Consider the following 12,961-nt stretch of genomic DNA (forward strand, 5'->3'; position numbering starts at 1 on the left):
TTGTATTGTAATTTACATAGGAATAAAAGAAGATAGAGAATTAGCAAAAGTTACATTGCAATATTTTATGTAATTTTTCTTTTCAGGTGAGTGCTTTGGTATAAAAATTCACATTACTAATTCAAAAATGATAATAAATGTTTAAGAGTTGAGTTGAAATTTGCTATCTTTTATAGAGAAATATACATGTAATCTGTTTTATATGTTTATATGGTTATACATTTATCTGTTTATCTGCCAACACACTCACTAAAGCATTCTTTACAGAGAGAACAATTGAAGACCATGAGCTGGTGATTGAGGTGCTATCTCACTGGGGAATGGAAGAAGAAAATAAGCTATACTTCCGAAAAAACTATGCCAAATATGAATTCTTTAAAAACCCAATGGTAGGTGAATTATCAATTCATAGTTCTAGAAATTAAAAGAGTGAGTAAAATTCCATGTGACTAGGATAACTATAAATTATACAAAAGGATTCTGTAAAATAATATATTTCTTAAACAATGATTAGTCAATATGATACACAGGAGTTCTGGTACATAGGGAAACATTTTAAAAAACCTTATTGAGGTTATTTTGGTTATTTAATTTAAAAGTGGTGAGAAACCTACTTTTGGGGGACCCTTGCATCTTTTTCTTGCCTTTCGGAAAAACAAAACAAAGTAAAAATTACACATTGATTTGAAAATAAACTATTGTAAGTCCTGAAGTACGTTCCAAAATACTATATTTTAAAACTTTTCATGGAATTTAGGAAATTTGTGCAAGAAACCTTATAAAATAAAAATAGATTAGTGATGTTGGGAGAATGGTAGCTTATCCAGAAACTTAAGATTGATATGAATCTTCTTGCTTCAAATTATTTTGTTTTCAATGCAATGATTTCTGAGCTAAGTAAAAATGAAATAAGGACCAGTACATTCTCCAGTAAATACTACTTTCATTATAATTCTCTTTAAAACAAAATAAATGTATGCCACATTCTAATGAAGACAAGGAATCTAGAGAAGTCAGAGTAGCCTCTGGGCTCATTATTTTAAATTGTTTTTATCTCTGCAGCTGAAGCATATTTTTACACTAAGTTTTAGATAATTGGATTGAAATGATCCTTTATGAAAAATATATGATACACACCATAATAGAATATTTTCAAACCCTGAAAGACCTCTTACGTTCTCTTTTATTTTAACCTATTAATAGAAACATAATGGGATGATCTTTGACAAAGAAAATAAGAGTTCTAATAAAAATTAAATAGAGTTAGATTTGAAGGGAAAGTGTTTTCTTGTTCCAAACCTTCATTAGAATAATTTTAAAGTCACATTTAAAGGAATATGGTTTAGTGTTCATTTCTTTGCTATATTTACTTTTTATTTAAGCAAGACTGGGCATTTGTCTTATAGGCTTGAAACTGGTTTTCAATTAGGGAGGGTGGTAATTTGACCATACCTGGGGACATTATTGATGGTTACGTCAGACCGCTGAGCAGGAGTGCTACTCCTGGGTAGAGGCTAGAATCATGCTAAATATCCTGTAATGCACAGCGCACCCCCAACGCAGAGTTATAAGACCAAAATATTAGCAGAACTACTGTCAAAAGTCCCTGTCCTACCGGAAAAACAGGAGAATATATTTTCTCAAACTTGTCTGATCATAAACTTTACCTAGGGAAATCCTAGTACTTATTAAAAACACAGAGTGCAAGACCTGCCCAGACCTACTGAATCAGAAACCCAAAGAATAAGGCCCGAGATTTGCTATTTTAAACAACTTCCCTGAGTGAATTTTATGATTAAACGAGTTTGGACAAACAGTAAGTGGAAAAGACTGGACATGGAGCTCCCTGATCGAGTCCTGGCTCCTCTGTGTTGCAGGCTCTGACCTTGTTCATAGCCTTTGCCTTTTCCTTCCTTCAGTCTTGAGTTTTTGAAACAGGTCAGCAGTATTCTAGTATTTGGTAGAGTGGTCTGAGGGACGTAGGGAAGAGATACGACAGCACGTTCACTGTCAGATTGAAAACAGTGTTTCATAACTGCACGTAGGAAGGCTCTCACGTGAGCATCGGCTGGGGCATTTGCCAGTCATTGTTCCAAGCTCTACATGTGCTCATTAAAGATGTGTGATGGTAGAGTCCAAGGACTTTGTAAAAGTGGGGGGATGGGGATTTAGCTCAGCGGCAAAAGCGCCTGCCTGGCAAGCGCAAGGTTGTGAGTTCGGTTCCCGGTACCGGAGAAAAACCAAGGACTTTGTAAAAGTGTTGGACACACTTGTTTAGAGAACTTTGGCTAATAGATTGCTATATTGATCATAGTTAAATGTTTTCTAGCATGGGTTTGGGGATAATTTAACCTATTTGTTTTTGTCAGTATTTTTTTCCAGAGCACATGGTGTCTTTTGCAACTGAAACCAATGGTGAGATTTCCCCCTCACAGATTTTGCAGGTAAAATATATTTTCATTAGAGTGTCTCAGTAAAACCATAATAGAGAAACTTTGATGTCTTTTTGTCATGCGTGGATTTTGAAATGTCATAGTTTGAATGACTAATTTTTGCTGGAGGTAAAACCAAAAAGGAAAAAAAAAACTGTGAAAGGATGCCTTAAATCAGTAATGTCCCTCATCATATTCTTCTAAGTCCTGGCTAGCTGTCTAAAGGTTTTAAACATTTCAAAATATTTGTCATGAAAGCAAATTTTCAAAGTTTTGCTGTGTGATATATGTAAAAAATTGTTAGTCTTTGAAAAATCAATATTTCCCATAAATTGCAGGCATTTTACCACGTTGATCCCTAGTACTGGCTTTTGCATTAAACACCCTCAATACAATTTTTGATAAAATAATTAAATGAAAGGCATAAGAGGAACAGAATGCAATATACATCATACTCTAACATGTAAAATAGCTGTGATGGAGTTACTTGCTTAAAATTTTAAAACAGTTTCAGGTAAATTAAGAATACTAGTGTCTTGGTTACTTTTCTCTCATTGCTGGGACAAAATACCTGATGCCCAAAATTAAGGAAGGAAAGGTTTATTTCGCTTACAGTTTGTGGAGGTTTCAGTCCATACTTGGCAGGTTACAAGGCAGAGTGGCACATGGCAGAGGGCTATAGCTCATGGCAGCAGAACACAACAAAAGCAACAAACACAAAAGGGAGGAATGGCAGTAAGCAGCCTCTTCCTCTCCCTTACATATACAAACTATCCACCCCAGGGTGGGTACAGCTCTCACACCCATAATTAATCAAACTCTAAAAGCCTACCTCATGACCTCATGAGGCTTTGTGGGGGGACACAGAGGGTTGGGACCAAAGCAAGTCCAAAATCCAGCAGGGCTAGCCTTATGTGCTGTAGTTCCATGACCAGCATCTGAAGCAGTCTGTGGCACATTGTGAGCTCCAAAGGGCTTGCATGAGTCCACCGCTGTGACACTTCTGGTGGTTACAGCTTCCATGGCTTCTCTCTGAGGCCTGCTTTGCTCCCTCCTTGCAGCTTCCCTCAGATGATCCACAGTCCTTGCTTTTCCAAACTTCTGGGGTTTCCAGTGCACCTTTTGCTTCACACTCACAGCCTCACACACTGTCCTCTCAGGGGCACACTGCCTGGCCTCCCAGGCCTTCTGAAATCTGGGTGGAAGCCTCTTTAACCTCAGAACTCTTGCATTTGCTATGCACCTAAAGCCAGGGCCATGGGGATGATGCCAAGGTCTGCTGCCACCTGGAGCAATAGCCAAATTTTCCTCCCTCTTGGCCACAGGGGTTGAGTGCCTGGATCGCTGGGCACTCTGAATCCAATTCTGAGGAGCAAATCCTCTATGCTGCCGCCATTCTGGAACCTGGTGCGGCAGCCACCACCATTCTGGAACATGGCACTCAGTGGCTTTTTTCTCAAAGCAAGGTCTTTCACCTTTGCAGTTTTGAGGCTGCAAAGGGTGGAGACTTGCTGCTTGCAGTGCTGCCCTCAGACCATCTTTTCCATTCTTTTGTTACTTCTCAGCAATAGAGATCTCCTCAGCCTTAACTTTGCAGTCCACAGCTTTACTGGAGCTTCCTTTCTGGCCAAACTCACATTTTAAATCATCCTGCTGGGCTCTTTGCTCTTGATTCTCAATATAAATCTGGCTAAAAGCCCCCAACAATATCCATGCCACTGCCCCAAGGTTTGACTGCCTTGAAATTTCTTTTGCCAAATTAATCAGTCCGGTGCTGCCCTTAATCTCAGTCTCAGGCAAAGTCTCTGGACACGAGCAAAATGAAGAAAACTTTCTGCCAAGCCATAACACACATCATCTGGAGTCCAACAACCAATACAGTCCTTCCCAGCAGAAACCTCCCAAACCCGGTCTTTACCAGCAGGATTTCTATCAGCCTTCTGGTCTTCCGAGCTCTGACCAGAATCTCCCAGACAGAACAGCCAAAAGTGTTCTAGTACTTCTCTTTCAGGCGACATCTCTGAACCTTTCCATACTCTTCCCACAAGCCATTTCCAAAGGCTCTTGAACCACATGGTCAGATATAGTCACAGCAATGACTCCGCTCCTCTGGTACCAAATTCTGTCTTGGTTACTTTTCTCTTGTTGCTTGGACAAAATACCTGATGCCCAAAATTAAGGAAGGAAAGATTTATTTCACTTACAGTTTATGGAGGTTTCAGTCCATACTGGGCTGGTTATAAGGCATAGTGGCACAATGGCAGAGGGCTACAGCTCATGGGGGCAGAACATAGCAAAAGCAACAAGCACACAAGGGAGGAATGGCAGTAAGCAGCCTCTTCCTCTCCCTTACATATGCAAACTATCCACCCCAGGGCGGTATAGCTCTCACACCCATAATCAATCAAACTCTAAAAGCCTGCCCCATGACCACATGAGACTTTGGGGGGACTCCCAGACACAAACCATAACAACTAGTTATATAATTAAAAATGTCTTTAAATTTGTTTCTGTTGGGCTCACTTCTCACAAATTGGCATTTGTTTCACATGACCATTTTCTAAGACATTGTCATAACATTAAGTGAACAGTTTGTTACTTTAGTTTTGATAGATTCATAGATTTGGTGTCACAAGCTCTGAAGTTGTGTTGTGCAGGTTACTGTTGAGCAGTGCCTTTGTTACGGCCACTGCTTTTTGGTGGGGCCCTGGCATTCCCGCACCCACTCAGCACTGTCAGGTCATTAATGAAGATGACTTTTAATTTTTCCAATAGGTTTTGACTTTAAATATACCTATCCGGTGTTACCTATCACATGTTTTCCCTATCACATGTTTTCTCTGTAGGCTTTTTAATATGGTATATTTTATTTTCATGCTTACAGTATTTTACAAATATGATGAATCCCAAGAGATTTTTCTGAAAGCTGTTTTCCCTGTTGCTGGGTTTCCCTGGGACATGGTTTCAGAATATTAGGATAAAAGGCAGTAGCAGCTGTACCCATGGCCCCCAGATCTCAGCCCTCTGAGTCCTTCACCTCTGCACTGTAACACGGTGGTGGGAAAGTCAGTCTTCTGCCTTCTTTTCCGGATTCTCCTATAGTATAGTTATATTGCTTTAATGTTAAATTATAAAAACAAGAAAAATCATAGTCTTTGGAATCAGATAGTCCTGCATGTGCCCCTGACCTCTTCTCTCCGCGGAGGCAGTGTTTCCACTTTTTAAAAGGTTTCTTCTTTTTCTAGTGTGACCTCTATGACTCTCTTTTTAAAATTTAATTGGTTTGGTTTAATAACTTGGAAAGCACTCAAACTAAAAAACCTACTTGCCTGTTTTGCATGTCAATTAATTAATATCTGTAGCTCATTAAATTTGAAAATTTTTAGCAATTTATTTAAAAATGTAAATATTCTATCGTTCCCCTGAATAGTCTTTTAAAATATATTACATTGTTGTAGTTAATTTCTCTTACTTTCATTTTTTCCATTTTTGCGTTTGTTTATTCATAGTGATTTCTATTGTCTTCTTTTAATGAGACACTAATGCATTTCTGCTGTCTTATTAAGGCGCTGAGTGTAGCCCCTCACACAGAGCCCTTCCTTCCTGTTCTCCCTTTCCTGACAGCCATGCCTGCTGTCTCAGTCCATTAGTACCATGCCACAGACTCTTCCAAACCTTAGTGGCTTAAAGTACCCACTCAGATTTTGCCAATAAATTTTTTTTTTTGGTTTTTCTCCGGTACCGGGAACCGAACTCACGACCTTGCGCTTGCCAGGCAGGCGCTTTTGCCGCTGAGCTAAATCCCCAGCCCCTTTTGCCAATAATTTTGAGGGGCAGATTTTTGGGAAGAGTTTTCTGGGAGGGTTGTTTCTGAAGCACTGTGATCGCCCTGCCTGTTGATTGAGGGCTCCCTTCCTAACTGCTTTTTCACTACATGTGCCTTGCTACTTCTGGCTCTTTCTCTCTCTTCACGTTCTGCCTCATCCTCCAGGGCTCTTCCTTTTTCACTGGGCTTCTCATCATGGGAACCTTCAGTGATCACATTTCCCGAGTGACAGCTGACTTCCAAGATTGTTGAAGCTGTCCTGCCAGGACTATATGTACAGCCTGATGACTGTCACTTCCACCGTATTCTATTGATCAAAGTAGTAGCAGCCTCAATCAGATTCAAGGGAGTGGAGAAACAGATGCAACTTTTTATGGCTCAATGCTAAGATTGGATAGCAGAAGAGCAAGTAGGATGGAAGATATGGTTGCAGTACTCTCTGAGAAACACAACCTGCCATACCACCCATAACAGAATCACAGAACACAAAGAAGAGGTTGTATGCTTAACCTTCCTGAGGGAGGTGAACGTGGCTCACCTTCTTGTGTAACAACTGAAGTCAGAATTGTGGTCTTATACAGTATAGCAGTGATGTTGATAAATAAACCTATAATCTCTGGGAAAATCATGCAAAAGGATGAAAAGTATCAGGACTTAATTCTATGCATGTCCAGCTTTTCAAGTAGACATCCAAATAGTTTATAGTTTGTGTTTAGCTAAGTATTGATCACTTAGAATATATATTTTGTGAACACTTTCATTTGGAACTTGTCTCGGGCTTCTGAAGGACTTGTTTTCTATTTTACATACATTATGATTTTAGTAATGATATGTGAATAATAGTGACACTACTTGTTTTTACATATTCATATTTAATTGGTAAAAGTATTATTTAAAAAAGTAAGTATTATAAAACTCAGTAAAATCACCTGAATTTTCTTCCAGATGTTTATAAGTTCAAGTACATACCCTGAAATCCATGGTTTCTTACATGCAAAAGAACAGGGAAAGAAGTCCTGGAAAAAAATTTACTTCCTTCTAAGAAGATCCGGTTTATATTTTTCTACTAAAGGGACATCAAAGGTAAATTGAGGTACCTGGAGTGTGCTATGAATGATATATTAGTTTTAATATTGATCTCTTTATTATTTGATGTCCAGAGTTGGTACTTTTTTTGGATCCTGAACATAAATATCACAATTTGTTTAAAAATTGCTGTTTTATTTCATGCTAATTTCTATATATCTTTGATGGAGTCTGGCTGATCTGACTTCATACCAGATACTTGGCTTATTTTTCCTCACCCTGAAGTCCTCTCCTCTTATCCAAGACTGCAGATTTTGAAGCCCAATGTAGTATATACCTTTTCTTTTCATCCTAGGTCCTATGACTAGTCTTGCTGCTTCCAAACTGCTGTGAATCAACAGGGCAGGGCAGTCAGTAACACTCAGCTGCGTCCTTTCTTGCTCTGTAGTTACTTTGTGTGTGTTCTTTTATTTCTTTACCTAGAAGAGAAATTCCTAGAGAAAGTTACCATGTTATGATCAGGGTTGGGTGGATGTTCTTATTTGTTTGTTGCTGTATCCCTACGTCTGTGCACACCCTTACACGGATACACATGCACAGATGTCTGCATCCACAAACGTAATCACTTACACATATATTTTCCACAGTGCCCAGCCCTGTGCACTCTGTTTCTTTACAGCTAGTCCATGTCCACTATGCCATATGGTCTGTGGTTTATAACTGTTGAAATTTTGCGTAGTGCATTGGTATCTTTCCAGTAAAAATGGTTTTGAGTTTTCATGAGAGGTTCTTATCATTCTGTTTTCATGTATTTGTTGTTATCAGTAACAACGCTGTTGCTTCCTTATGGATAAACTGGCATTTCTCTCTAGCTATTTTAAAAGTAATCTTAAATTCATTAGTGTTCAGAAGTTTATATGTTGTATTGTTAGGTGTGTTCTAATAAGTCTACTATATCTTACTTGATTCTCTGCACACACATTCAGTCTGCAGACTTACAGTCTGTTACACTAGGAATATTCATTAATTGTCTGTTTGACTTTTTCCCCATTTTTATTGTTTGATCTTTTAAGTTCTCAGTCTTGATTAGTCATGGCTCCAGATTACCTTGGCTGTGTCTAACTCCAGTTTTGCTTTTATCTTTACATGGCTTTCTCTTCTTCGCTGTGTCTTATATGAGGACACTTACTGTGTTTAAGGCCCACTTGAATAATCTAGGATGATTTTATCTTAAAATACCTTAAGTACATTTAAGATCTGTAAAGACCTTTTTCTAAATAGGGTCCCATTTACAGTTTCCAAGACATGGGCATATCTTTTGGGAGCTACTATTAACCCAGTACAGAAAGTCACTGAAAAAGTTTTTAACAAAAAGGATGAAAGATCAAGAGTATTTTAATATGATTAATGTGGCCTTAGGAGGTTAAAATCTCCTAAGAGAGAGAGAGAAAGAATAAGAGAGAGAATAAGAAAGTGAAAGATTGATTGATTGATCGGTCAATTGATTGATTAGTGGCATGGATGTTGATGATTATTTCAGTAATCCAGGTGGAGGAGAAGGGATCTAACTGGGGATGAACAGTGGTAAGCAGAATAAAGGAATGGTTATAATGTTAAATGTCAAATGACCGAATTTGGGTGACTGATATAAAAGAAGAAGAAGGAGTTACAAATGTTTCTAGAGAAAGAGATAAAGGAAGAAAAGGAATAGAAAATGATAGAAGAATACTCAGGAACAGGAGGCTCACTGGAAGGTCACTCTGTTGGAAGAGTCATCCTGTGTGTTGTACCAAGGATGGAACGTCTGGACGGAAGAGCCCAGAACGTAGCTAATGATGAGGACCAGATATTTGGGTAATGGTCCAGTTTGGGAAATAGGGCTGCAAAGGAGTGATATTTGGCTCTTTTCTGTATTTTCCTCAACAACTCTTCCTTAGTCTTCACCTGCCCTTTAAATAGTTTTCCTTTGCTGCTGTTTTGTGTGGGGGTATGTATGTGTACATGTGTGTGTTTTGCTCTATAGTATAATGTTTCATGGAGTGGGACTATTAATTTAGTAACCCATCCATTCACAAAAATCTTGTATTTAAAGTGTGTGTCACTTGTATACTGTATACTTTCACATAGACGGACTTGACTTACCTTTCTAGAACATTAAAGTACTTGTCAAACTTTGTCATCATAAGCAATGTTAAGTCACTTAATCGCTTTTGCTGTATTTTAGACTTGTCAGACATTTGAGAGAGGTTACTCTTTTCCTAGTGTTTCTATGCATGCAATAACCTACCAGGTGTTAGTCGTTATTCAACAAATATGTGTTGGGTTCCTGTTTTACTTTTAACATCAGAGGAAAAATAGCTGTTAAATCCAGTAAGTCATGTTTATCTTATTCTCATTTCAGTGATTCTTCACAGGAAGAAGTGAGAACCCTCTTTAACTCCTTTAGTCTTCTTCAGCAGGTTGCTCAGTAAAACCCACTGCCAATGATATTTTTACTGGTTCCTGACATTCCCTCAAGGCTTCTTTCCCATTGACCTGTTTTAAAGTACTGTCTTCTTTTTAATGCCAGTCGGTTTAGCAGCTGAGCTGTCCTCTGCTCCATCTTTGCAAGCCCCCCAACTTTACCAGAGCTTTCTTTTTGGACAAACTCAGAAGCTTTTTAATGAATCAACTGGGCTGTTTGCTCTTAATTTGCATTGTAGAACTGGTTAGAAGCCTGCAGCAGTACCAACACCATAGCCTGTATGTTTGGCTGCATTGAAATTCCCTCTGCCAGTTTAATTAGTCTGCCACTGTTAATCTCAGTGTCCTGCAAAGTCTTAGGACATGAGAAAAATAAAGACAAATTTCTGCTAGAGCACAACACATATGAGCTGGAGTCCAACTGCCAGTGGCACTGAGGAAGTAACTCCCATCCATTTAAATCTGAACAGCATCCGTGGTCCATTCCTCCTTTCATTGTCCTAAGAGATGTGGAAAATAAAAAAAAACCCAGGAGATTTCTAATGTGCTAGGTGAGTGCACATGGGCGTTTGACCTCCTAGCCGGACCCTCAGTCACCTTCACCCTACTCAGACCTCATTCAGTGTTCATAAATATGTACTACATATCATACGTGTAATTCAGGTCACAGTGAATTCTTGGATGAGCATGCATATTGAGAGCCCCTGTAAAAACACAGCACCTTATTAATCATTCCTGTCCATCACACTTAGAGATTCAGGAGGAGGAGCCTGAGCTGAAGTGCATATCGTTAAGTTCTAAGCAGCTGTTGCTATTTCCACGTGCATGCAGTGCTTTTCTGTCACTCTGGCACTATTTTTCTGTGTTAGTATGGACTTGCCCTGAGCACAACCTCCCATAATCTTTAATAAACGTAGCTGTTTACCACTTGCTACCTGGTGTATGTGCGCAATTCATTCCTTGCCATGTATGAGAGCCTATCTCCGCCTATCCCACTATAATACTTGCCAACTAAAACTTCTTGAACCTGGTCTTTTCTGGCAGCATATTTGCCAACATTCTTTCTGGTCTTCTGAATCTCTATCAAGCGTGTCACTCACAGCATTCTAGGGCTGCTTCTCCAGCCATCATCACACCTTCCCAAACTCTTCCCGTAGGGCAGTTCCGAAGGCTCTGAACTGCATGGTCAAGTAGCATCCTAGCAATGACCGCACTTCTCTGGTACCAGAATCTGTCTTAGTTACTTTCTTGTCACTGGCACACAGTACCCAGCGTTCACAGCTCTAAGAAGGAAGGGCTTATTCTGCCTCGCAGTTTGTAGAGGTTCAGTGCGTAATTGCTGGCTCAAAGATAGGGCAGCCTGAGAGGGGCATGGCAGAGGAGGCTAACTCACTGCCTGGCAGCAGAAAGCAGAGAGAGGCAAAGGGAGGAAGGGGGTAGATATATCCATCCAGGTTACGCCCCCAGTGACCCACCTCCTCCCTTACATTTAGTTATAAATTCATTAGTGGACTAATCCACTAGTGAGTATCACCCCCATTATTTAACCAACCCGCAAAGTCCCACCAATGAGTGTATGAGGCTTTGGGGGAATATCTAGTTATAAGCCATAACATCTTTGATAATTATTACCTTAATATCAAATATGTAACCTATCTAACTTTAGTGTGGCATTTCTGCTGGCAAGGAGACCATTCCAGTTTCTTTCTATGAAAAGTCTTCATGTTGTTTTCTAGAAATGTAAAGGCAGCATAGGACTTAGTAACTAGTACTTCAAGCCTTAGAGATACGCCTTTGTGTTATCTTTACAGAAAAACCTCTAAGTGCCCGTCTTTTAGTCTGGTGCTTTGTATGTGCATGTGTGTGTGCATGTGCATGTTTAGATTTGCTAGCCATGAGCTCAGCCTTAGAGTCTTACAGTGGCATAGCCTTGGTGTGCCTTTAGTAGTGGAACAAAGTCAACAGGGATAAGAGCCTCTCATGCTTCTCACTGCCTTCCAGTGTTTCTTAGCCTGCCTTTTACTTCCACAGGAGTGACTGAGCTATATTGATCCTACATTTTCAGAGGAAAGAGATAATTTTCCTCCATCTTCCTAGCAATCAGACATTTTTTATAAGCAAACAATTTCTACCAAGAATAAAGTTTTAAAAGAAAGGTATTTTACGATACCTCTCTGCTTCCTCTTTTATTGTTCCAGAGTCCTAAGACTAGGTCTTTTTTGTTTGTTTGAGACAGGGTCTTGCTATGTGGTTCAGCTGGCATTGAACTCACTCTGTAGTCTGGGCTGACCTTGAACTTGTAGAGTGGACTCTACAAGTGCTGAGATTACAGGCATGCACCACCATGCCTGGGGAGGCTCTTTTTAAAAAAATTATCTTCACTGCCTTATGGTCCAAAGGACCATAGTCCTTCATTAGATTAAAGTGCTTAAGAAAAATGACATATGGTGAATTTCTTCCTCACCCGGTCCTCAGAGTTGGAACTGGTAAATGATAATGACATTTCTTTGGATTTGGATAGGTTTGCTCATATTACCGAATATTCTGGGTGTTCCTGTGTGCCTGTGCATATGTGATTGAGCACGGCTACTAAATTGGAGTGCACATAGCATCACCTGAGAGACTCTGTATCTCTAGCAAGTCCCCTGGTGCTGTGGATTCTGATGGTCCAAGATCACTCCACTGGTAGCAAGGTTTCTGAGAATAAATGCATTTTGGCCACTTTTGATTATACCTTCAAACACAGAGTTAAACACTTCTCCAAGTTATTAACCTACCATAGAATAACATGACCCAATGATTTCCCATGACCAGCTCCAAATCTCGTGCATTTCCCAGAGAATAAATAGCTGTTCATGGTTCCACTTTATCTTGAAAATCAGCCAGATTCCACCGCAGTTGATTTCCCTAAACTGATCTGTACAGGGTTCCTTCTTCTTGTAAAGCAAGGTAGTTATGTGCCCTGTCTTGTTGTTTGCTGTGGTGTGTTTTGTGGAGCGAGGAATGGTTGTATCTGAAAAAAGCAGGAATCATCTCGTTCTCCTTCTCCTTCTCTAACTGCTACAGAAGCTAAAACCAACTCTTCCTTTTGAAAAGTTGCCAGTCTCTTAAATGGGGATTAAAAAGAAACAATTTGAAAAGCCATTCTTTGCTATCTTTTTTTGTCTTTCAGATTCCTTGAAATGCTGATTATAGAGAATAGAAAGTTTAAAAA

The 12,961-nt window shown here is 39.4% G+C and overlaps 1 protein-coding gene across 1 annotated transcript in view; it reads left to right on the plus strand.

Moving 5' to 3' along the window:
• The window catches only part of Grb14 (growth factor receptor-bound protein 14), a gene marked incomplete at its 5' end in the record, with an annotated part of 122,796 nt that overhangs the window by 86,663 nt on the left and 23,172 nt on the right, over positions 1-12,961 (plus strand). Inside the window, 3 exon segments of the mRNA XM_013518791.1 lie at positions 268-389; positions 2,370-2,444; positions 7,204-7,341. Of these exon segments, the coding sequence (XP_013374245.1) occupies positions 268-389; positions 2,370-2,444; positions 7,204-7,341 (335 nt within the window).

The sequence above is a fragment of the Chinchilla lanigera genome, unplaced genomic scaffold (assembly GCF_000276665.1).
Source record: "Chinchilla lanigera isolate Chin_1 unplaced genomic scaffold, ChiLan1.0 scaffold00048, whole genome shotgun sequence".
Lineage (NCBI taxonomy): Eukaryota > Metazoa > Chordata > Mammalia > Rodentia > Chinchillidae > Chinchilla > Chinchilla lanigera.